This window comes from Delphinapterus leucas, chromosome 13, assembly GCF_059928025.1.
Source record: "Delphinapterus leucas isolate spDelLeu-1000000601 "Yukka" chromosome 13, BTC_Dleu_Yukka2, whole genome shotgun sequence".
Lineage (NCBI taxonomy): Eukaryota > Metazoa > Chordata > Mammalia > Artiodactyla > Monodontidae > Delphinapterus > Delphinapterus leucas.
The window spans coordinates 78,957,306-78,983,022 of record NC_143141.1 but is presented as its reverse complement, the minus strand read 5'-3'; the positions used below and the strand labels follow the sequence as shown (position 1 = coordinate 78,983,022).

Sequence of the window (25,717 nt, the reverse complement as noted above, 5' to 3'; positions counted from 1 at the left end):
CAGATCGACACACGTCACTGGAAGGTATGGCGCCAGGAAATAAACAAACTTGGTTTTATTTTAACAAGGTGATCTGAGCCCTGCTGGTGGTGCCTAAATTAGCCATTTTAAGCTTCCTACAAACAACAGAAATAAGCTTCTAACTGGAAGTGGGGTTTCCGTGCGCCTGTCTGCCTGGAGGGCCGTTCCACTGGACCGAGGTCACCAGCTGAGCCCATGCGGGCGATACTATGAAGTCAAACTGCGCTGATACCACCGTAAACAACGCACAGATTACCAGCAGCAGATAAACATAGCAGCAGGGCGGCCCTGGGTGTAGGAGGCCAGGGCGCTCAGAGGTGGCTGTTCCCACGGTCTGGATTCAGATGTCTGCTAGAATTTCAGTCTCCCGGTGGAGGTGGGGAGAAGCTAGGAAAGGTGAGGCTGCACCTGCTGGAAGGCCGCGGGACCAACACTTCTCGGCGCTCAGGGCCGAGGTCCCAGCGGGAAGATCTCTCTCAGCAGACGAGGAAACGGTGGTTCAAGAAGCTGGGTGTCTGCTCAAGGTCACACGGCAGGCAGGGCCAGGGACTCAGTGGCCACACCCCAGTCCCTGCACTTTTCTCCATCTCGGGCACAAGCCAGATGGGCTCAGGCCACAGGCCACCAGGGCCACACCTCCGCTGTGGTGCCATCCCCAGGCCCTGCCTGCGGTGCTGGACAAGGTGAAGGGAGCCTGGGCTTCTCCAGAAACTTCATCTGCGCTTCCTCACACGTCTTAAGGAGTCAGGGTGTCCTGCTCTTCCTGGGATGTCTTCCCCTTCTGCCTCACAGAGCAGGCAGAGCCAGCGCCGCTCTAATGACCCCTAGTAAGCGGGTACCGACGTGGCCCTGGCCTTCGGGGCAGGCCAGCTGGAGATGGCCATAGCCAGCCGAGACCCACTGAATGAGAACCCCAGCGGCAGGCCCCGGGAGCTGCTTGTGTCCCTGTGGACTCTGATGACCAGCCGTGTTTGGGAGCCACTGGACCAGCCAGGGGCCTGAGGGCTCTGTCCCACGGCTGTCCCTCAATTACCCGTCGCAGCCGCCCTTTGCTTGGCTGTGCTTCTGCACCCGGCAGGGGCTGCAGCAGTGAAGGGCGGGGAGCCCCCAGCCAATGTCCGCAGGTCTACCCTGCTTGGACTGGAACCGGCAGCTCTGAAACCACCCGTGGGGAAGGCACACACACATCCTCCCCAGCAGACTGGCCCCCTGGGGCAGGGGCTGGGGGCTTCCCACCGACCAGAAATCAGAGGGAGCACAGAGAGAAGGGAGGGTCTGAAGAACAAAGGAAGTGAACGGACAGACGTGATTAATTATCTCTGGAGGAGCCAGGCAGAGATTTCAATGATTTCCCTTCTTGCACCTACTTCTGGTTCCGAGAGCACAAATTAGGCCTGGCTTTCCTGCTATGTGAGTTTTCCTCTCAAATCCGATGAATGTTCCTGTTTTTCTCCCTGGAGACATTTTTTATCTTCTGTCTCGAACTGAAATAGAGCGACTCTACAGCCCATGGGGCTGCTCAGTCAGGCACCATCTGAACCCCACCCCGTTCCTCCCGGGCCATCCTCCGTCTCCCCGACTACCCCCGACCCGTCTCCAGGGGAGACAAAGAAGAAGAAGAAACATGGAGCTTTGATGGCTGAAAGCCCCAGGGCCCTGTCCTGGTTTAGCCCCAAATTCTGGGGACTCAGCAGTGTGCCTGGTCCAGAGCAGACACTCAATAAATATTAGACGAAAGAACAGATGGATGGAGGGGTGGCGCAAGGATGGACAGACAGACAGACGGATGGGGGGAAAGGGAGTGAAGAGAGAGGGGCGGCCAGCATCATCTCAGACAGAGGCCTTCCACCCCACGGCTCCTCCTCCAGGGATCTCGCAGGCACCCCAGCTGGTCTCTCCAGTAGCCCCTCGGCCCTCCCATAAGAAAAGCTCATCCTTTCACTCGGAGTGAATTCTATGTGCCAGCGCTTGGGAAGTACCTCCCATGGGCAAGAACCTGTGCTGGGTGATGAGGGCACAGAGGTGAGGAAAACCTGGCACTGTCCCCAGAAGCTCACAGCCGAGCAGGGTCACAGACATACACCCGTCATCACCACACAGGGCACTCATTCCGTGATAGCCGGAGCCCCAAGGAAGGAGCCAACCCAGCCCGAGGGCTTCCCAGGGGAGGTGGTGTAGAGGTGGGCAGTGACCTGTGGGGCTGAGGGCAGAAGACTGACACAGGCAGAGAGACCTTCAATCTGTGAGGGGCTGCGGGACTGGGCACCACCGGGAACCCAGTGCCCCGTGGAAGCTTTGCTCCTGGTCCCTGGAGGAACGACCAGGGCCCGGACTGGGGAAAATGAGAGCAGGGAGGCCGTCAGAAGGCAAAGTGCTGATAAATGTGGACTGCTGAAGTGACCCGTGGGCAGAAGGGACAAGTTTAGGATGGTGCCAGATTCTGACTCAGGGACAGGACAGGCATTTCAATGTCAGGTGAGTCACTCAGACTCCAAGCCCGTTCCCTCCCCTCCCTCACACATCGTGTGAACGTGGACTCAGACTGCACACACGGCTACGGTCCTGGCGCCCCCTCTGTCCCCCCTCAGCTCATTTCCACCCGCATCCACCCGGGTGCCCGCAGGACACACCACCCAGTTCTGCTGTGCCCGCCACCAGAACACCCTCTGCACGGAGCCATAAAGGATGCCCCCCCTTCTCCCTTCTCCAAAGGAAGGCTGGTACGATCAGACTCCTGTCACCAGGGATGGGGCAACTGAGCATCAAACAGTGGGGTCTGCAAGGGACGGAACCGCAGCTGCCGACCTTGTGCGGGTTCCCGCACAGCACGGGTTGCAGGAGGTCGGGGGTGGGGGGCGGTGGGGGGAGGTCCCTGGACGGGTACAGGCACATGGAACCGTGCTCCTGCAGTGCACACGCGTGTGCACACACAGACGTCAGCTTTCCTGCTGTGTGTGCCTGATAGAAGACAGATGTCCAGGCCAGGCCACATCCTGCAGGCGGGCAGGGAGCGCGCATGAGTGACAGGCGGCAGGTGCCACAGCTGACAGCTCTGATAGGCCAAGGAGCGGCCCTGCTCCACGGGGCTCAGGCGGCTCTGGTGACAGGGACTGACACGAGAACGTCCTCCCCTCCGGCCACCCAGGGGGCTTGTGTCAGTGTTCCCGGATGCACCTGCCCCTGTGACAGATCCCCGACGGGGACCAAGGGCCCAGGTCCTGAGTGCACTTGAGTTGCAGAGGCATCTCCTAGACTGACCAGAAGACGGTGGATCCTTCTGAAGCCAAGACTCACAGACAACATGACTGTTACCTTCAGAGCCAGGGTGATACTAAATCAGACACGGAAATCAACTCTTTTCCAAGCGTGTAATGTTCCTGCTTCAAAATACAGCACTTTTTAATCTTAAATTCACTTATTTTTTTTTTCCCATTAGCGAAAATTCTCGGAGTGCCAGTAAATGAACTTGTGACGTTCATTCCAGGACAATGTGATTTGCAGCAGCGCTAGGCAACGGGCTTCCGCCGCGACCCGGTCACAGGAGTCGCGCCAATCACGGAGGACAGGCATTCACCCTGTGGGCCCACACCAGCCTCGCTGGGCCAGGGGATTCAGGGAAGCACCGGAGGAAGGGTGAGCAGGGTTGGGAAAGCTGTGCTCCAGGCAGAGAGAAGACACCTGTGAAAACGCTGAGCTGGGAAGGGCTTGGTATGTTCAAGTGCCCAACAACTGGACGGCAGGTGCATGGAGGGAGGAGGGGGAGGGTCTGAGGGGAAGTCGGGCCACATCCCGCAGGGCCGGGCATGGGGGCATTATGACCGGTCTGAGGGAGGACCCCCTGGAGGGGGATGCAGGAGAACCTGTGTACGACCCCAGGCCAGTCATTTCACCCTCTGAGTGTCTCCTTATCTGTTCAGTGGGAATAAGGAATGATCTGGAAGGTGCAAAGTGGAGCCTGTAGGCTGCTGGGCAAAGCAGAGGCCTGTGATCACAGGCGCTGCTTGAGGATGTCTAGCTCACATTGTGTTTCGTCCCAACTGCCTCCATTCTGGGCTCTACAAAGTAAACCGGCCAGTCCAGGTAGCTGCCCTGGATGCCCATCATTTGCTCCTTTCCCACAAGTCACAGTCTCAGCGGCCCCAGCCTGACTCTCCAGGCCGCTGGGCACCCACCGCCCCACGAGGGACCAGGACCTCAGGGACCTCTCTCTCTTCTCAGCTTGTGGGGGATGACATTTCTCCTCCTCTGCACAGGGGCGGCCAAACGCTGCCCCTCACCTAACCACGGCAGCAGCACCAAGAAACCAGGGCGGCCCGGCTGAAGGGGCTCCGCCACCCCCGGCTTGAAAGCAAAACTCCCAACCCTGATCACACCCACAGCGGCCCCGACAGACCGTATGAACAAACAGGCAACCGCCAGGCCAGATATAAACAGAACCCACAACCTGCAGCCACCGGCCCAGGAAGCCACACCGCAGTCTCTGCAGCTATGGCCCCAGTGGCCGGGCCTTGATCGGTAACTGCCAGCCTCCCTCGTCTACACCCTGCTTCCCGCTTATTAGGCCCAGCGACAGAGGCAACTATGCTCCCCAAGCGAACACGCAGGCTGCAGGCCGCCCCACTTCTGGTTAGGACTCTGGCTTTCGCATGCCAATAGTCTGCAGTCAAGCAGACCCGAGCCTTCCCCTTCTGCCACCAGAAATCTTTCCCGCTCCCCGCCTGCCTTTGAGTCTCTGCCCAAACGCAGGTGATGGTGGCTGAGCCCCCTGCTATGGCCCGCTCTGAATAAGTGGCCTTTGCGTGTTCTCATCTGGGCGGTCCTCGTTTATTCCCATACCCACAACGGTACTCCGAACGCTGACGTGACCAGTGGACACTGGTGGTCCTTGAGGCGAAGAACGCCCATCCCCTACATCACCCGCCATGGAGAGCAAATGGACCGGGGCTGTGAAGTGGGCACCCGGCACAGGTGGGCGTCTCGGTCTGGGGGTGATGGGGTAAGTCCTGGACCAGTAGTCAAGAGGACGCAGCTCCTGCTTGGACCACGCCCCAGACCGTGTGATCTTGGAGAGGCTCCTCAATTATAACCACAAAGACGCTGGAGGTGAGGCAAAGGCCCTTGTGTGCACAACACACGAGGCTGATATCTGCATGACAACAGGAAATGGAAAAGCTGCCTTTTCCATTTCAATTGTGTACTTTAAACACCCAAGGGCTTTTTCAGAGCAAAGTAAACCTGAAATAGTGTTAACATCATACAAAGGAAATTTCCTGTACTTCATCCCGTTTTACCCTTACAATCACTGGGCCTGGACTTTAATTTACAAAGAGAGAAACTGTGGCTTTTGAGAAGTTCAGCAACCCACCCAGGGCCCACCGGCTGCTAAGTGGCAGAGCCGGGACTTGAACCTGGGACAGTCAGCCGCTAGCCCTGCTCTGGGGTGACCACACATCTTAGGCTTTCCTGCTTTTCCATCCAGTGGCCTCCAAACCACGCTCAGGGGCCCTGGCCTTCTGCAAAGCTGCCCAGGGCCGCCACCGAGATGGGCTGAGGCTGAGGGGCAGAGATCCAGTCCCCACTCCTGTCCCAACCCGGCCAACTTTACTTCTGTCTGTTTTATATATCAGGGTCCTGTATGAGATTTCTCTAGAGCCAAAGCGTCTTGCTACTCAGTTAGAAAAGTGGAAGGCACTGTTCCATGTGTTTGTCCCTGACACTTCTATTCACTCAGGACAGACTCTGTGCACTGCCGTGGACGGGGAAACCCATGCCTGTAGGGGGTGCTGTGGTCACCCCTAACGGTAGCTGATGCTGCAATCACCGTGACGGCTCTAGGGTGAGACGAGGGGGCCCAGCGTGCCCCCTGCACGCTCCTTGTTTGGACCCAGGACGGGCCGAGGCTAAGTGCTGTGCGTGGAGGTACAGCGCGAGGCCGCCAGCCCTGGCTCACAGCCCCGAGAGCGATCAGGAAGAACGGCCCTCCAGCAGGAGAGCAGAGAGGGAGACCCGAGAGACAGTGGTGGGCCGGGGGCTGAGAATAACAGGAAAGGCCTCCCTGAGCCCGCCTACTGGAACCCCTGTGAGTGGCAGAGCCTGGCGGCTGGTGGGCCTGCTCTCTGCATCACTGTCCTCCTGCTTCTCCAAGGCTTCTGCTCAGCTCGGTTTGGGGGCTCCTCAAACGTGAATTTGCCTGCGGAGCGCGCCAAAAGCTCGTTAAAACACAGGTTCTTGGGCCCCATCCAGGTTCGAGGGAGCCTGAGGTAGAATCTGCATTTCTAACCAGCTCCAGGTGGTGCAGAATTCCCAGCCGGGCTCTGCTATCCTAGGCGGGGGCTGGAACCTAAAGGGGCCGTAAGCCCAAAAGGGACAGCCGGGATACTTAGCAAGAGGCGTCCGAGGAGGAGCAGCTCCTGGGGCCCCTCGTGAGGTGGGGTGAGGCCAAGCTGTCCCTACAGAGCTCCTGTCCTTGGGGGTCGCCTCGCTTCTCCATCTTGGAGATGGTGGTGAGGCGATGGCTGGCCTCACTGTGGTCATCATTTCACACTACGCAGGTGTATCGCATCATCACGTCGCGCACCCTAACCTTACACACGCCACATGTCAATTTCACCTCAATAAAGCCGGGGGGAAAATAAGTAAATCTTGGGTTAGTAGATCTGGGGGCACCTGGCAGCGTGCCGGAAGTCTTCAGAACCACAGAATGATCCCAGAGTAGCAGTTCCATCCAAATAGAGGAAGCAAGATATTTTTATACTAAAACACATACGGTTATTTTATGAAAGATATAGCAAAACCTGTATAAATATTTATGACAAAACACATGATTCATGTTCCAAAGAAACGTCCAGCTTCACCACTTGAGGCCACGGCACAGGGCCCCGGGTGCTGGCTCCCCCTCCTTTGAGCAGACAGCAGGAAGCCCAGTCTTACAGGAAAGCATGATCCTGCAGGAGCCAGCCTGTCCCTTGGGAAGCTGAGGGTCCTCAGGGACCTGGGGCCTGGAGGCTGGGGAGCTCCCTGGACACTGGGGGAAGAGGAGGGGCAGCGGGCCTTGTGGATGGGCAGGGTTTGGAAAAGCAGGGAGGACTTCCCAACACAGGGGAATTAAGTCCTTAAAGACCCCTTCACTGGAGAGGCACAACCAAGACCCCCAGCAGAAGCTTTTAGGACCTTGCTCTGGGTCAGGTGACTGGGGGGAAAGCTCAACGGAATAAACACTCCATACATGAACAAGTTCTTTCATTGCCTGTAATAGCAAAAACCTATGGAAAACACCACAGTGTCCCCCAGCGGGGGCCTGGGAATGCCATTTACAGCACATCAGCCTGATGGGCTAGCACCAAGTTAAGAATGTACAAGTCTCTTTACTGATCCGGAAAGACCCAGTATGTAAGCTGAAAAAAAGCAAATTATGGAATGGCGCACATAACGCAGTTCCATTTTGGTAGTAAAACATGAATATCCAAAAGTGTATACCTTTCAGGATGAAAGGGCTTTTAATGGTGTTTTCAATATTTCTACACTAATCATACATTACTTGAGTTACAATTTAAAATGTTCCTTGCAGAGTATTTCCAGCAGAAGGCAAAACTATTATGGGAGAACTACACTTTTCTCAGGACTGTGAAGTCTCTAAAATAGAAAGTTAAACATGAAAACTGTGTTCCACATGGAAACCGATCGTGAGGACATTAAGTGCAAGAGCGGAGTGTAAAAAGGCATGTGTACTATGTCTGCAGTTACATGGCCTGGCCGGGACAGGGACACACAAAAATTCCGAAAAGAGGAGCGTGGCAGCGAGGGATTTGGAGGCGGTGAGGGCTTTGTCTATCCTGAGGCACTTTCTAAGCGTGCAGCAGTGCGTCCTTCCCTAATCAAAACCAGGTTTTACAGACAAAGGAAAGCCAGGCTTTGTGCCGTGGCCCCCACCCGTCCAGCAGCCCCACAGTGGAGAAACAGCGCCCCGGCGCGGCCAAGGCAGGAAGGGCCAGCGCCTGCCGCCTGGAAACGTGGCCGCTTGGGGAAGGCCGGCATCCGGTCCAGATGGGCGCTCAGGGAGGTGGGGGGCTGGGAGAGCAAGGATGCCGCAGCCGCAGCCGCAGCCGCAGAGGAACTGAGGGCACAGGATGGAGAAATATGCACGCCAAGCATAAGTCTCCTGCAAAGAACAGAGTGTTCCTCACCAGAGGGTCGGGTAGGCAGCCTTGTACAAAGAAGTCAACAGGCCCACCTGGGTGTCCCAGGAGAGGCCAAGGGGACACCCTCACTTCAAGGCAGGGCCCTGCCACACACAAGGCACTGGCCAAGTCCCCGCGCAACTCTGTCCTCAATTTTCCCATCTCTGAAGGGGGTATAATCCTAGGGCCCTGCCTGCCTCCCAGTCTGCTGGGAGACTGGAATCCGGGGACAGGGCAGGGAGGTGACACCAAGTCCTGACTCTGCCATCTGGGGCTGGATGAATTTGGATGAGCTACTTGACTCCAAATGTCAGCTTCCTCACACACAGAACGAGCCCGATGCCAGAACCCGCTCCCTAGGGCACCATTTCCCAAACCAGACCCACAGTGGATCTGGAAAGCAATTTGGTTGAGTCATGACCTTTAAAAAAAAAAAGAAATAGAATAGAAAATATCTATTCATGTAAATGCTAATCGGTTCCTGGCATTTAATAAACTCTCAAAAATGTTAGTTGTTATTATTCCCAGCGGAGACAACAGCACTGACTATTGTCACATCGGTATTAAAAGAAAGACTGGCAGAAGGTCAAAAGCCTCCGGGATCCCTTTTAGGTGCTCAGCTCTCCTCGGATTCAGAAAGGAGGTCCCCGAGTGCAGAGCTGGGGATGGTGCTGGGGCGCAGGGGGTCCCCAGACAGCCAGCACCTCACCTAACCATCTGCTACTGGAGTAAGCAGGGAATTAAAGGCGGCCCTTGCCAACCCCAAAGAGCGTTTTCCTACCCAAAAAAGGAGCTGCTTTGCTAAGCACGTCCTTTAGCCAGAGGCTGGCACAAACCACGCAAGCCCATAGCAGTCTGGCAGCAAGTAACATGTGGTTACTCAGAATAACAGAGAGGCTGAGTTCAAACAAATACAGCCCAACAAGGCCCTCGGGTCGCACAAGGCTGATAAGGAGCGGCTATTACGAACTTCTCCCGACATAACCTCGCAGTCACTCCCACAGGCCGCTGACCCCCTCCTAGGACAAGGCCAGTGGGGGTGGGAGGTGCTGTAAGGGCCTGACACCTGGCACCAAGGAGCTGCAGGACCTCCGGCTCCGGCCCCCGTCTCCCCGAGCGCCTGGGATCTTTCCCAAGTCTGACTCCTCGTCCCCTCCAGGCTGGTCTCACGGTGACCCTGCAGCCACATGTCCTCACGTGCCCACCCTCACACACCCCACTAGGAGAGGAAGGCCTGCGGGTGGTGGGCAGTGCTCTCTGGACTGTATTTTTCATGCTGTTTAAGTTGAACTTGTCCCTGCCTGATTTCTCTTTGGCTCTAATTTCTTTCTGGAACAGGACCTGCGAGACAGGCAGAGAGAATGTCACTCTGGGTCTGTGGTCTGTCCACCTCTGCAGAGGTGGTGGGGCAGAAAGATGGGGCCATGACGTCTAACTCACTTAATTTTCATGAGAGCCGCAAAAGATGGGTGCTATCATTATCCTGCTTTCCTTGCAGAAAACTGAAGGAAAGGGTTAAATTGCCGGGATTCTGGTCCAGGGAGTCTGGCTCTGCAGTCCAGGACAGGACCCTGAGCTCGGTTTGAACCCCAGTACCATTAGCCACCAAGCCGTGCCTCGGGCAAGGCACCTGGCCTCTGCAGACGTCAGTTTCTTTAATCTGTCAAATGGCATAGTAACAGCTGTTTGCGGGGCAGGATGCCAATGAGACACAGTAGACGAAGTGCAAAGTACAATGCCAGGCGCGTATTAGGTGCTCAAAATCAGCAGTTCCCACCTTGTTTCTTGCTCATTTGGGCCAAGAAGTGAGGGTTCTGGGAGGCGGGCTGAGTCTGTCGGGCTCCCCCTCATCTCCTTCTGGTCGGGAGGTCCTGCCCAACGCCTCAGCCTGTGCCCATCGGAGGGGCCTGGGGAGCCTGGGGTCTGGCTCTCCGGTCTCATCTAGCCTGCAGCCCCTCCCCCAGCTCAGGGTGCTCCCCCAATGGGGGCTCAGGAGCAGCTCACTGATTGGCTAAAGGCAGGCAGAGGGACAGGAAAGGAGAAGGAACAGGAAGGTGACAGAATCAGGACACCAAGGGGCCATCAAGACCACAGCTAGTTGCCTCTTCTTCTCCAGTGTACGTGTGTGTGTACGTGTGTGTGCAAGTGTGCGCGTGTAAAGGGGACACAGTCTACCCTGGGGCTCACTCTACCTCCTTCCATCACAGTCAGCAGCTTAGGGGTCACCAGTCCCCCCAAGCCTTACAACCACCTTGGGGAGGCAGGGCCAAGGTACACAGCAGCTGTCCCAGGGCAGCGGGACACGGCCCAGGGAGCTCCAGTCACGTATCACAAGTCACAGGCTGTCAGCGACGAGCTGGACTGAGAACCCAGGCCTCCTGGGCTGCTGAACTACCAGGGGTGGGGGCAGCCCTGCCTGGTCTCAGTGCAGAACTGGGGGGCGGGGGGCCACCCTGTGATCAGGGAGGGGCAGGAGATACCTGGGCTGAGCCCCAAAGACCCAGGTGATGTTGGGATGAGCAGAGAGCCAGTTCCCTGAGTACCAGGCCCTTAGGGGCAATAACCCGGGGATACCGGTTTTCTCAGACTCCCAGGAGGGAGGGAGGAGCCTGGAGAAAGCCAGACCAGACGGGGGGCCCAACCAGAAGAGGAGACGTACCGCATGATGCCCAGAGGGTCCAGGGCCTCCTCTGCCTCGTCCTCTGAGGACTTCCCTGCATCCTGGCCCTTCTGGTCCAGCGTGGGGAGACCCTCACCCTCCACTCGGTCCTGCTGGAAGAAGTCGAAAGCATCCCCGTCGTCCCCGCCTTGGCTGTCTGTGTCCAGGACAGAGAAATCTCTGCTGCTGAGATCCGCAGTCCCGGGGGATCTGGTACCTGTGGAGGGAGACAGAGAGGGCGCCTGACACCCACCGCCGGGGGGACGCGAGGAGGCACTTCCCGGCGCGCAAGCTCCAGTGCCAGCACCCGAGGCTGGGGGCTTCCTGCAGCATCCTGGGACCAAGATGGTGGGTCTGGATGGGGGTGGCAAAGCCTGGGGTGGAGCAGTTACAAGCGGGAGCCTCAGAAGACAGAGGGAGCAGTTCCTGAACCTCTGCAGCCCAGGGCCTGTTGGGACAACAGGCTACAGTCCACGGGCTGATGGCAGAAGCCAGCCAGTGTACGTGGGTTCCCACAGAACACTTCCAGAAACGTTTTGCAGTTGCGGAGCCCATCGGGGAGCTCTGCCAACCACGGTTGGAGACCTGCTCCGAGGGTCTGGGTGATAAGACTAGGAACTCAGTGACTGCTCAGCGAGCACATGGAAGATTCGAGAACGCACTGTGATGGCTTCACTACGAACTGGCTTACATAAGCGCTTCTCAAAGTGTAGTCCATAGGCGGGTGTCCACAACAAGGTAACTACAGAAAGGCGGAGCCAGCATCCAGAAACTTCCATAGTACCTTGGAATGCTGCTTGTGACAGACTGGGAATAAAAAAGTTAGTCCTTCCCCACAATGGTTTGAGAAGCGTGGGTTTAGACTACTTGTTTATCTCTATCTAAATAGTTCATTGAATAGTATATTTTTGAAAGCAGTTACTTACAAAGTATATGACCCTGTGGGTAAAGAAGTCACCTATATGCCCCAGAGTGCCTGGCACATAGAATGTGTATGTATACTGACACAGTATGTAGAACTAAGTGATAATGATTATGTTGCATTATATTATGCTGTGTTATTTTATTAGGACAAATGTAAAAATCCCATTCAAAATCTCATGAACTGTCAATTTCATGGAATAAGCATCATGTAATAAAAAGTTTTACAGGTACAGATTCATTTAAATATTGCAAAAATCCCACGTGAGAGATCCTATCTGTTCCTCCATTTTACAGATAAGGAAACTGAGGCACGGAGAGGCTAGGAAAGTCAGACCATCCTATCCTGCTTCCCTGTAACAGAGAGGGCCAGGAGATGGGGAGTTTCTTCCAGCTACGGATAGGCTGGGGCCCCCTTCCTACAGTCAACGCAGACCCAGAGAGATGCAAAGGGCGGAGGGCTGTGACCTCAGTAAACAGGAGGGCCGGAGAGACCCCAGCCCGAAGACCCTTGTGGGGGGCATGGGAAAGGAGAGAAGAAAACTGGTGCCGCAGTCTTACCAGGCTCGGCTTTCCGTGCATTCACCCATTCCACTTTTATTTCCCCACCTTGTTTTTTTTCAAAATTGGTTTATTTCCTGTTAATTTTCTTCTGAAAAATTCCCATCTGTCTTGGGAAATTAGGAGATTCACGGTACTCGGGAAAAGAGTTAAATGGGGTGAGTGCCCCGCACCCCCGGATGGGAGCCCTCCCCACGCTCCCCCTGCCCCGGGGTGTTGGTGCAGGACGGGGACGCGCCCGCAGCGTTCTGAGTCCAGTAGGTGTGAGTGGGGGTGAGACGTTAGCCATCGCTTCTACAGCGCCTCCTGTGTGGCGAGCTCTGCACATGTGACTCTCACCAGCACCTGTTAACCGGGCGACTCCCATCCGACAGACAGGACTAGCGGGAAGACAGGAGCCCGCGGGACCTGGACTGCAAGTGCTCGAGGTTCCCATCACTGGGTGGGAGGGGCTGCCTGGAGCCACGCTCCAAACCTCTCGGTGAGAGGTACCAGCTGAGTGAGGTGTCCCCAGGGACCAGGGCACCAGCCTGGCTGTGGAAGCACAGCCTTCTCCGGACTTTGCAGGCCCCCAGGCCTGGCTGGTGGGAGGCAGAGGCGTGTGTACGGGTGGGGGGAGCTCTGGAGGGGGCTGGCTAGGCGGGGAGTGGCTGGGCTCAGACTACGGAGAAGGGCCCTGGATGAGCCCCATCCAGCACCAGATGGTCAGTCCTCCAGGGCTGGGTCCCAGGCCTCTTCCACCCACCACCCTGGCCCAAGCACGGCAGTAAGGCCCATGGGCCTCAACAGCCTGGCTGAAGCTTCTGGGCTGCAGGGGGTATGTGGACGCCCCTCCCGCCAAGCCAGGGCAGGGAGGCCTAGTTCTGGGCCAGCAGAGACCTCAGGAATTTGAGACAGAGCCTCCCGTACCTAAGAATTCTAGCAGCTCAGGGCTGCCTGCCAACTCAGCATCCTTCGAGACGCAGCGCAGGATCTCATCGAACATGGCTCTCCTCTCCCGGATGTCACACTCCCCAACAAAGAGCACCTTCCTGGGGAGCGGGGGAAGGCTGGCCGCTGGGTAACGACTGCTGAGTTTCTGGTAAAACTCCTCGATGTCACTGTACTTTCTGGAGACCTGGAATGAGAGGAGCACATGGTTTCCTGAGTGAAGAGGGGAAGGAGAGAAGGCCGCTCCTCCGGCCCCAACAGAGGTCCCGAGGGCGCCGGGCTCTTGGGAGAGTTCTCCCCTAGGACCGGCCCCAGGAAGCTGTGCCTCCCTCCGGACCCTCCGCCCAGCTCCCTGCCTCAGGCTCCACTTCCTAAGCCTCCTGGTCAACGCTGGGTGCTAATCCTGAAAGTCCTAGCGGCCCAAAGGAAAGATGCAATCGTGGCAGGTTCCAGGCACCATCACAGGTCTGGGTAGAGACACTTGACACAGAGACCTGGCCTGCAGGTGACCGTGACTCATAGCTCCATTCTGGGCCTTCAGTGCATTAGCAGGGTGACCTCATGGTCTGGCCCCTGTTAGGTCATCTTCCTGCAACAATGGGTCAGCGTCTTGCAGGGTCATTATCCCGTGAACTAGCAGCTGCCCCTGACAAGGCCACACCTTACAGTGCTCAGGTGGTGGAGAACCAGACACTGCAAAGCTGGTTTCTGGCCCTGGTGCCAGCCAGGAGCCCACTGCACACCAGGACCTTGGGGAAGCTGGCCAGATGTTCCGCTGGAAGGTGGTCCTCGGCCGTCAGAGTCATCCTGGGGTACCTGGCTTCCTGCAGAGCTGAGGGCTGCCTGCTACAGCCTCTCCATCCTTCCCCAGAACCCCCGCCGCAGCTTAGGGCTCGTCCACTCACTGTCAAGCTCTTGCTGTGCGTTTACTCTGTATGAGCACTCAGTGTGGTCTCTGCCCCCGAGGCTCCAGGCCTCCAGTTAAGGGAGCAGCGGTAGCACAGCGGGTCGATGCCATCACTGTGGTCTGTATAAGCCAACACAGGCGCTCAGAGAAGAGTCACTCACTCCACGCCACGCCCCACCTACAGCCCAGCGTCCTCCCTTGTCTTAGACTCCTCTGTGCTCTCCCCACAGGTTTGGCCAGTCTCCCTAACTCCTCCGTGGGAGCATCGATTATGAAGACAGATATTCCCACTTCTCCCAAGCCAGGGCCATGCACACAGCACACCAATGAAGCACTGGTGTAGCTGATGGGCTGTGAGGCGTCTGCATGCGTTCAGACAAGGGACACCTGGCAGTCCCATCGCACAGCTCTGCTGGAGCATGCAGCAGCATCCTCAGAGCCCCCAGCCCGTGAGGGTTCCAGATGCTGGCAGGTGGCTGGGGCACTGGGGGACTTCAGGAACCCCCCCTGGGGAGTTATCTGGGACAGGGGACTGTGGCCTGCAGTTGTCAACACAGAGCCTTGCTCGGGAGCTTTCCTGAGAACAGCTCTCAAGGAAAGGTAAGAGCGTCCTTTTACAAAAGTGACGCAGGCTCCCAACTCCTAGTGGTCCCAAGAACCCGAGACTCCACCAGGTGGGGGCGGAGCGCCCTCTGCTGGCCTCACTGCTCCATGCAGGCCTGGCCACCAGACCCACCAGGATCCGGCTTCTGGGAGCTGTGGGTCTCCAGGGCACTGGCAGTATAGGCAGCCGGGGAGCTTTAAGTCTTGGGTGCCACCGCACGCAAGGCCCACATTCAGTGTTCCAAAGCACGGGCTTCTACTCCTTTTGAGGAGTAGAAAGCAAAATGCTCATTAGTTTTTTAAAGCTAAATCGTGAAACTTCAAAGAAAGTTCAGGTGTGGGGTTACACCCCTAGACCTCACAGGGAGTCAACGCGTTCTTTGCCTTCGCAGGTGGTTCAGAATGTTTGGGAAGAACCTCCACGCACAGGCACCTGTGCACCTTACCCGCAGGGCAAGGCAAGGGGGTCACTGGTCAGGAGAAAGCGGCACTGGTGTGACACATGGAGGTGTCAAAGAAGTTCCCACACACCCTCGCTCATAAGGCCAGCCAGCACCTTATCAAGGGCCCCTGAGTGCTGCCTCTCTGTCTCGCCCACAGACTTGGGTCTCAGATATTTTCCTCTTTGCTCCTGTCCCTGAAAAACATGGGTGCGTTGAGCTCCATCTGGGTCAAGTCAGATTACCAGGAGCTGCAAATCACCCAGTAGAACAAAGAAGACCCAGAACCATCACCTGCCATTACATTACACCTTGGTTCTCAACAAGAGTCCGTCCAAGAAGCAAACGAAAAACATCACACTCTGTTAGACACTTTCCAGGATGTGCTGAATGTCTCTTAACGAAAGAACTGTGCCATAAACTTTGATCACTTAGAAGCTGGTGTCTCCAAACTGGAAAAGGATATTTGTCATGCAATAAATATAAAGAATATATAAAGAATTCCTATACATAGTAAGAAAAAGACAGCCAATGGTTCAGAAGGAATTCCACAGAAGAAACAATGTTTCACAAACATTTGAGAAGATATTCAATCGCATTAGTAATCAAGGAAATGCGGGCTAACACCTACCAATCCAAGATTCACAAAATCAAAATGTCAGACAACACCAAGTATAAATGAGCATAGGAAACAGGGGCATTACACTGTCTGCGAGCTGGTAGTGACCTCTGGAAAACAGATGGCCTTGTTTGATGAAGTTAAAAGTATGCATGGCCATATGGATCTTTTGCCTAAAACATTATGCTTTTTCTTAATCTTACTAAAAATATCTTTTCTTTTCTTTCTGAATTCTCTCTTCCTTTAACTACAACATTGACTTGTTCATTTCAATTTTAAATCCATCCTTCTTATTCACTTCCGATAACGGGATTTGACTTTCTCTTTTTTAATGGGGATTTATTATCTCATCCAGCTGATCTTAAACACTTTAGTATCAAGATCCCATTAAAAATTTATTGAGGACCCCAAAGAACTTTTGTTTATGTGAGCTGTAGTTACTGCTACTTCCCATATTAGAAATTATAACAGAAATTTAAACACAAAGAAAAAAAGAATCTTGTGTCTCTTCTGGTAGGTCCCCAGGCCTGTGTAACTCGCTCCTTGCCTTTCTGTCTTGGCTGCCAGGAGACGCAGAACAAACCAGCCGGTTGCTCTGCTCTGACCCGCAGGACCCTCGCTCATTTTAACTTTCTCTCACAATCCCGTGGCCCGTCTCTCCTGGGCACGTCTCCAGACCTTTTCACAAGAAGCCAAAGGTAAATACTAAACGAGTGAGTTTGTGGTCTTGCCCCTTCCTGAAATTCTCAAGCCCCTGAGCCCCCTCTCTTCCCTCGGCCTCGGCTTCTTCTCCCTGACTGTCCCGAGGTGCTAGCGTCCCCAGGCCTTCCTCCTCAGCCAGAACCTCCACGCCCACATCCACTCTCTGGGCAACTTCATCTGCTCCCAGCCTTTCAGCATCACCTGCAAGCTGATGCCTCCCAAAGCAGCCCCTTGGGCCTGACCCCGCCCTGAGGCCCCGAGTTCCAGCCTCATGTATCCATCAGGCAAACACTTCACACTGGAAACGTCCTCCTTCCACCTGCCCCTCCCTCCACTGGAGCCCTTTATCTCAGAGGGTAGAAAAAATCAGCCAGTTAATTATGTGCATGTCACCTTGGAAATACTTTCAACTCTCTCCCTCCCTCCTGTACCACCCACGGCTGGGCTGGCCTGCCCCCAGCCCCAGGCGTTACTCTACCAGCCTCCTCACTGAGCTCCCTGTCCTCTGCCCTGTTCCTTCCAATCCAACTCCACTCTCCACCAGACAGGCAGTGAGAGACAACAGGACCATGTCATTCCACTGCTTAAAGCTCCTGCTTGACGGCCAGACAGGTCAGGCCCCCTGCACGCCCTCTATGACCTGGACGTTGCCCGCTATCACCCTCCTCTTCTCCCACTTCATCCAGGACGATACTCAGCTGCTCACAGCTCCCCACATGATACTCAGGTCAGGCCCCCTGCACGCCCTCTATGACCTGGACGTTGCCCGCTATCACCCTCCTCTTCTCCCACTTCATCCAGGACGATACTCAGCTGCTCACAGCTCCCCACATGATACTCTTGTTTCTAGCCTCTGTGCCTTTGCTCAGGCTGTGCCTTCTGCCTGGGGCACCCTTCTCCCCTTGCGCTGTTCTTAGCTCCCTCTGCTCGTTAAATTGTTGTGGTTTTTTTTTCTATTGCAGTGACACTGATTTATAACATTATACAAGTTGCACGTGTACAACATTACATTTCTACTTCTGTATATGCTATGGTGTGCTTACCTCCAAAGGTTTAGTTTCTATCCATCACCATACAGTTGATCCCCTCTACCCATTTCACCCTCCCCTCTGCCCCTTCCCCTCTGGCAACCGCTACTCTGTTCTCTGTATCTACGTGGTTTTGTTTGGTTTGTTCACGTTCTGTTTTTTATTTTTTATATTCCACACATGAGTGAATTCATACAGTATTTGTCTTTCTCTGTCTGACTTGATAGGATACCCTCGAGGTCCATCTGTGTTGCTGCAAATGGCAAGATTTCATCTTTTTATGGCTGAGTAGTATTCCATTGTATATAAGGACCACAACTTCTTTATCCGTTCATCCACTGATGGGCACTTAGGTTGTTTCCATGTCTTGGCTATTGTAAACAGTGCTGCCGTGAACATAGGAGTGCATGTATCTTTTCAAATTAGTGTTTTTGTATCTTTGGATAAATACCCAGAAGTGAAATTGCTGGATGATCTGGCAGCTCTATTTTTATTTATTTATTATTTTTTAGCCACGCCATGCGGCTTGTGGGACCTTAGTTCCCCAACCAGGGATTGAACCCGGGCCCTTGGCAGTGAAAGCGTGCAGTCCTAACCACTGGGCCGCCAGGGAATTCCCTATTTTTAATTTTTTAAGGACTCTCCATACTATTTTCCATAGTGGCTGCACCAATTTACATTCCCACTAACAGTGTTGGAGGGGGTTCCCTTTTCTCCACACCCTCATCAACATTTGTCATTTCTTACCTTTTTGATAATTGCTATCCTAACAGGAGTGAAGCAATAGCTAACTCTGGCATTTCCCTAATAATTAGTGATGTTGAGCATCTTTTCATGTGCCTATTGGCCATCTGTATGTCTTCTTTGTAAAAATGTCTATTCAGCTCCTCTGCCCATTTTTAACTTGGATTGTTTGGGTTTTTGTTGTTGAATTCTATGAGTCCTTTACATATTTTGGATACTATTAAAATGTGTAATATGGGATATATGAGTTTTATCTTCTCCTATTCGGAAGCTTGTTGTTTTGCTTTGTTGATGGCTCTCTTTGCTGTGAAGAAGCTTTTTAGTTTGCTGTAGTCCCATTTGATTATTTTTGCTTTTTGTTTTCCGTGCCTGAGGAGACATATACAGAAAGATATTGCTAAGACTGGTGCCAAAGCTAATGCTGCCTATGTTTTCTTCTGAGAGTTTATGGTTTGGGTCTTACATTCAAGTCTTTAACTCATTTTGAGTTGATTTTTATGTATGGTGTGAGATAGCGGTCTACTTTCATTTTTTGCATGTGGCTGTTCAGTTTACCCAAAACCATCTATTGAAGAGACTATCCTTTCTTCATTGTATGTTCTCTGCTCCTTTTGTCATAAATTAATTGTCCATTTGTATGGATTTATTTCTGGGCTCTCAATTCTGTTCCATTGATCTATGTATTTGTTTTTCTGTCAACACCATGATGTTTTGATTACTACAGCTTTGTAATACAGTTTGAAATCAGGGAGTGTGATACCTCCAGCTTTGTTCTTTTTTCCCAAGGAAAAACATTTCTTGGACTATTCAGGGTCTTTTGTGGTTCCATATAAATTTTAGATTTTTTGGTTCTATTTCTGTGAAAAATGTCCTTGGGATTTTGGTAGAGATTGCATTGAATCTGTTGATTGCTTTAGGTAATATGGACATTTTAACAATGTTAATTTTCCCAATCCATGAGCATGGAATATCTTTCCATTTGTTTGTGTCTTCTTCAATTTCTTTCAACAATGTCTTATAGTTTTCAGTGTACTTGGTTAAATTTATTCCTGGGCATTTGTTGTTGCTGTGGTGGCTGTAAATGGGATTGTTTTCTTAACTCTCTTTCTGCTCACTCATTGTCAGCACACAGAAACACAACTGACTTTTTTAAAAAATAAACTTATTTATCTATTTATTTTTGGCTGCGTTGGGTCTTCGTTGCTGCACGTGGGCTTTCTCTAGTTGCGGTGAGCGGGGGCTACTCTTCGTTGCAGTGCATGGGCTTCTCACTGTGGTGGCTTCTCTTGTTGCAGGGCATGGGCTCTAGGCGCGTGGGCTTCAGTAGTTGTGGCATGCGGGCTCAGTAGTTGTGGCACGTGGGCTCAGTAGTTGTGGCTCATGGACTCAGTAGTTGTGGCTCACAGGCTCAGTAGTTGTGGCTCACGGGCTCAGTAGTTGTGGCTCGCAGGCTCTAGAGCACAGGCTCAGTAGTTGTGGCTCACGGGATTAGTTGCTCCGCGGCATGTGGTATCTTCCCAGACCAGGGCTTGAACCCGTGTCCCCTGCATTGGCAGGCGGATTCTTAACCACTGCGCCACCAGGGAAGTCCACAACAGATTTTTGTGTGTTGATTTTGTGCCCTGCAACTTTACTGTATTCATTTATTATTTCCAATAGTTTTTGGTGGCATCTTTAGGGTTTTCTATATATAAAATCATGTCATTCACAAACAGTGAAAGCTTTACTTTTTTCTTTTCCAATTTGCATGCCTTTTATTTCTTTTTCTTCCCTAACTGCTGTGGCTAGGACTTCCAATACTATGTTGTTTCACTGGCTGTAGACTGAAGGGGAGTGAGAAAGGGAGGGTCTCATCCGCAGTAATGCTGATGTCTCCACCTGCTCTTCAAAACCCAGCTCAGCCCTGACCTCTTCCGAGACATCTTCCAGAACCCTTTCCCTAGGATGGGTTAGGTGCCCCTTCTCTACACTACCACAGTCCTCCCCTCCCCTTGGACTCCTGTCTCTTTACAGGTCTGTCTCCCCACAGACTGTAAGCATCTGGCTCACCGGTGTCCTTACCGCCAAAACGCTCTGGCACTGTCAGGCCGAGTGAGCGTTGGCTAGAGCACTGCTCGCACCCCGATGCTACTTGCACCCTGGTGGCAGGTGTGTCTGCCCAGCTGGAACCCCGGACCCTGGGCACCCTCGGGAGCATCCTGGCGGAGCCCCCAGCTCACCAAGAACTGGACGACATCCTCAGGCCTGTGCTTGGCCGACTTGAATGCAGCCAGCCGGGTTACCACCAGGATCTGGTACTCCACATGCCCTGACATCATCTTGCCCCGTACCTCCTGGTGCTGGGGCACGGTTAGGTCCAGGCCTGTGTGGACATTCTGAACTCGCCTGCCAAAGGGAAAGAAGGCAAAAGAAGCTCAGGTTCAAGTCAGCAGGCTTCTTGAGTGAAATGCAGGCCAGACCTCAGGTGGCCCAGCAGGCCTGGGTGCAAGGCTGCTCCACTGGCCGTTCTCTGTGGTCCCGGCTACCCACCCCACCACAGCCCAGCCCTTCATAAAGCCTGGCTTCCCAGGCCCCAAGCCTGGGCCCTGCCTTTGGGTCACTCAGGAACAATGGGCTCTCACCAGCAGGAAAACAGGTGACAGCGGAGAAGGTGGGACTCATGGAAAATCACAAACAGCTATAGTGTCTGACACAAACCCAGCACAAGAGCTCCTGCGGGGTTTGTGGGGATGGCATTCCAGGGCTTCTATTCAAACCAAGGGAAGTGCCTGGCTTTGGGCACACAATGCAGGAATGAAACCCCACCAGGAATCCGGAGAGAGAAACGCATCTCTTCAGCTAACCAGAGAGCAGCAGAGCCGCTACAGAACCTGCCCAGCCAGGGGAAGATGGAAAGGGCACTGGATACCAGGCCATCATTTGCCCTGGGGCCTCTGCAAGGCACTGATAAGGCCTGCTCTACGAGGCTTTGAGAGGATACTCGGCAAAACATTACAGCTCTTGGAGGATTTTTAAATGCTATACAAATGTAATGAATCACACGATGAGCAAAGAAGTTATGAAATGTTTCCTCCGAGGTGAGAAAAAAGGTTAAATGTATTCCTCATTCTATGTAAGGGTATAATGGAGACCCATGCACACAAACATACATCACACAAGCACCTATGACAGGACATGCCCAGCATACAGTTATCAGGGTCGAGACCTACTATGTGCCGGGGGGCGGGACTTTCAGAAGATAGGAAAGGGGAGGGCCCGAGGGGTGGGGCTACTGGTGCTAAGACTGTGTCTGGGGCAAGGCCCTTTCCCTCTCTGCAACTACATCCCAATCCATCAGATGACTCCCTGCCCCCAGCACTCCTTCCACACAGACTCCTCCCCTTTCCACACCAAGCATGTGCACTGTCACCATGATGCCATTTGTCACCAACTGGGAGGACAGCCCACCACGTAGCCACATACTACTAAGCATTCAAACCCTTACACACACAAACATATCCACAGGGTGTAAGGTATGCGAAAACGAGCATGAATCACTTAGAAAGGCCCGGGCGAACCTGCCTTCAGGCAGGTGTTGAATGAACCCAACATATGGGCGAGACGGAAAAACACCAATCAGCCCTCTTTCCCTTTTGCCGGTAACCAAATGAGCGTCCCTGGCCCTGCACCAGGTACAGACCTGCTGGCGCTGCGCGCCGTGTTACTGTTAGGAGCGCAGGAGAGCGGAGGGGACTGAGGTTGAAGTGGCCGCGCTACCACGGGCTCTGTTCTAAGCACCTGCCTGTCTGAGACACTCCCGCCTCCCTCAACCTTACCGAGGGTCACTACCGCTCAGACCCACTTAAAGTCAGAGAAACAGACACAAAAGGCGAGTCACCTGTGCTTGGGCTCAGCAGGTCAGAGGTGGAGCCAGGGTTCACTCCAGGCTGCCGCCCCCCTCCCCGCTGACTGGCACCTCCCATCAGTCCAGCTTGCTCCTCCAGGACCTGCCTCCGTGACCCCTCCCCCTTTCCACTGTCCCCTCCCCCACCGTCCTGTCGCGCCGCCCCACTGCTGGGATCACACCCTTGGCCTCAGCTCCCCTGGCCTCAGCTCCCCTGCCCTCGCCCCTAAACCCTCCAGTTCTCCGCGTCCCTTGCACCTGTGTCCGGCAGCTGCACGTCACTGGGATAAACGCACAGACGTGCTGACTGGTCCCACCTGAAATTCACGGCCACAACCTGCAAGCTCCAGCGTGGGGCCTGGCAACCCCACCTTGGTCTCGACCTGGGGTTCTCAAAGTGTGGCCCCTGCAGCATCAGCATCACCTGGGAACTTGTGAGAGTGGCAGATCCAAGGTGCTGAATCAATCTCCATGTTAACAAGTCACCTGAGCCTAACCCACGCTCTCTCCCACTCCCCTAGGCCCCCAAGGAAACTTTTCCTGTAAAGGGCCAGAGAGTAAATATTTTAGGCTTTGCAGGCCGTAGGGTCTCCATTACAACTACTCAACTCAGCCACTGTAGAGCGGAAGCAGCTGAACACAGTACATAAGCTTTATTACAAAAGTTAAGTGGTGGGCAGGACTGACACAAGTAAGTGGTGGGCGCATGGCTGTAGTTTGTCCACCTATGCCCCAGACCAAACTTCTCAAACTGTAAAGTGCATCCAAGTTGCCTGGAGAGCTTGTCAATGTGCACATTCTCATCCAGCAGGTTGGCGGCAGGGCCTGGGAATCTGCATTTCTAACAGCTGTCATGTGATGCTGATACTGGTCTAGGTGGTTAAACCCTAAGGTTAATTCTCCCTCTCCTCTTACTCCAGCGGCACCTGACAGTCCCTCTCTGCTCCTTGAAGCTCTGTCTTCATTGCTCCCGGGACCCCCACCCTCTCTCCGTTCTCCGCCCTCCCTGGCCACTCCTGCTCCGCTTCCCTGGATGGTCCTCCGTTCCTCTTTCTGCTCCAGACTCTCCCCTCAAGGCCACACTCCTTCTCCCAGCTGCCTGCCCGACATCTCCGCTTGGCTGTCAACAAGCTTCTTCATGAACGTGTCCAGACAAATGGTGATTCTCACCTTCCTAAACCTGCTCCATCCATAGTCTCCCGACTCGGTCCATTGCAACCTCCCTCTTTCAGGAACTCAGGGCAAGTCTTGCAGTCAATCTTGACTCCTCTTTCCTGTTCTCGCGACCCACATCTAATCATCAAGGTGTACCGTCAAAATACAGCCAGAACCCAAACATTTCGCAACCCCTCTGCCACCATCAGCTCTCACGTGGATCACTGCCAGAACGGTCTCCTTGCTGCACCCTGCTCACCTACGTTCTGCTCAACACAGCGGCCAAATGACCTTTGTGAAATCCAAGCCAGGTCCCACCTCGCCCAGAGCCTCACCTCAGCCTGGGAGGCCTGTCCTGACTGTCCCCTGCCTCCAAGCCCCCAGCTCCGCACCACATCACCTAATGCTCTCCTCGGCTCACGGCACTCCAGCCACCCTGGCCTCCTCGCTGGTGCCCAAGCACCTCTCTGCCCCAGGACATTGGCTCCTGCTGTCCCCTCTGCCTGGTACACTCTTTCTCAAGATTTCTCTTGCGTTTGTCAGGAGTCTGCCCAACTGCCACTCTCTGTCAGAAAGACGCTCCTGGGCTGCACCATATAAAACAGCACTCACTCCTCCTAGCACCCTATTTCCCTACCACTTTATTTTCCTTCATACCATTTATCATCCCTGACACACCATATATTTACCTATTGTCCGTCGGCCGCAGGAAAGCTCACGAGAGGGACTTTGTGTTGTTCACTACTGTATCCTAGAACCACTCTCCTGGCCTTCACCACCAGCACCTGCATCTGTTAAGGAGCCCTGCCCAGGTGTGGCAGTGAGGGAAGCCACCCACGCCCTTCCCAGGCTCCCAGCACCAAGGTCACACCCCCACTGGTCTGCTGCTGGCGGCCCTGCTCACACCTGCCAACCTCAAAGCTCCTTTTTGCAGGAAATGACACTGAGGCTCAGGGAGAGGAGGTGATTCGTGCGGCCCTGGGGAAACCTCTTCTGCCAGCGAGGACACGACCAGCAACCATGCAGAGGCCGAGCAGGCTCTGATATCAGGGTTCACTTAAAGAATCATACATACTTTTCTAGACCTGAAGCCACAGGGATGTTCAGATTACTGCTGGAAAAATAACATTCATTTATGTAAGAGATTGATGTCTTAGCCCAAGATTCTGGGTAGGGGGAACAAGGGCAGAGTGTATGAAAATACTTGAAGTGAGTCACTTGACAGATGTTAGAAAGGGGGAAAGAATAAAACCATGACCATCCCAGCCTTTCCAGGATCCGTCTTGCACTGGGTCCCCCAGGCCTGGGTCAGGGTGGGGTGGGTCACCCTGCATCCTCTGTCTCCAGGGACCCTCCACAGGCCTGGGCGGTAACTGCACTTTTCCTGAGCTACCTGTTTGAGCAGCTGCCCCTCTTCTCTCCCTTCACCTCATTAACCACTCCTCCTGCAGGAGGGGGGCCTCATGCACCCCCTCAGAAGCCGGGGTTACCTCCTGCCCTGTGTTCCCATGGCAACCTGAACCCACTACCCCCCATTCAGCATCTGTCTCCCGAGGGTCTGCGTTCATCCCCGTTTCCCCTGAAGGGCCGAGCCTTGACGGATTCACCCCGTCCCCAGTGCCGTGCCCGGGGCCTGGCGCACGGTGAGCGCGGACAGGATGCATAACTAGATCTTCGAAGAGAAAGGAAGACAGGTGGACAGGAAAGCGGGGAGGAGAGCCCTCCCTTTGCCTGCTGGCCGGGACCAGCCAGTCCAGGCCTTCCACTGGGTTTTGGGTGAGTTCGTTACCCTCTAGGGACCTCAGTTTCCCCATCTGTAAAACCGAGGGGGGGGAGCGGGGGGAGGGACTCGCCGCCGCCCGCCTCTTCCGCTGGGCGGTGGAGGGGCCGAGCCCAGGTCAACGGCCGGCGCGATGGGGACGCCGGGGGGCGGGCGAGATCGTCGGGACCGGCCGCCTCCGCCGGCTCCTCCGCCCCGGGCGCGTCGGGCCGCGGCTCCCGGGCACCCGACTCCACGTTGCCCGAGACGCAGCGCCGGGCGCGGGGTCTGGCTCACCTGGAGGTGACGAGCACTGCCGGGGACTGCATGACGGCGAAGCTCCGGGCGGGGCGCGCGGTCACGAGACCCGCGGGCGCCGGCGTCGCCGCGTTCCGGGCCCTGGCCCGCCGCCTAGTGGCCACCGCGCTCGGCCGGAAGCGGCCGCGCGTTTCCAGGCCTTTCTGGAACTCTGGGCGGAGACTCGGGGCTGAGAGTCCTGCGCGGGCTCGTCGCTGCTGGAGGCCCCGTCGGAGCTGAGCGCGTCCCCCGCGCCCGAGTGTCCTGAGCCATCCAGAGGTTTGGGTCTGATGTCCCAGCGTTATCAGTGA

General features: G+C 54.7%; 1 protein-coding gene across 5 annotated transcripts in view; it reads right to left on the bottom strand.

The window, feature by feature from the left end:
• Positions 1-25,515, bottom strand: part of HS1BP3 (HCLS1 binding protein 3) — a 34,255-nt gene extending 8,740 nt beyond the window's left edge. For 3 of the 5 annotated variants that reach the window (XR_002644614.3, XM_022574362.3, XM_022574363.3), the window contains exons 1-4: positions 25,407-25,515; positions 20,532-20,697; positions 13,249-13,456; positions 10,858-11,074 (exon numbers count right to left, since the gene is read on the bottom strand). Coding sequence is in view for 4 of the 5 variants with exons in the window: in XM_022574362.3 (XP_022430070.2) it covers positions 10,858-11,074; positions 13,249-13,456; positions 20,532-20,697; positions 25,407-25,438 (623 nt within the window). In the remaining variant the exon portion in view is untranslated. Of the gene's footprint in view, positions 1-10,857; positions 11,075-13,248; positions 13,457-20,531; positions 20,698-23,365; positions 23,489-24,039; positions 24,866-25,406 lie in introns of those variants that run through there. The other 2 variants (XM_089923397.1, XM_089923398.1) reach the window with 2 other exon arrangements.
• Between the last annotated feature and the right edge of the window lie 202 nt (positions 25,516-25,717).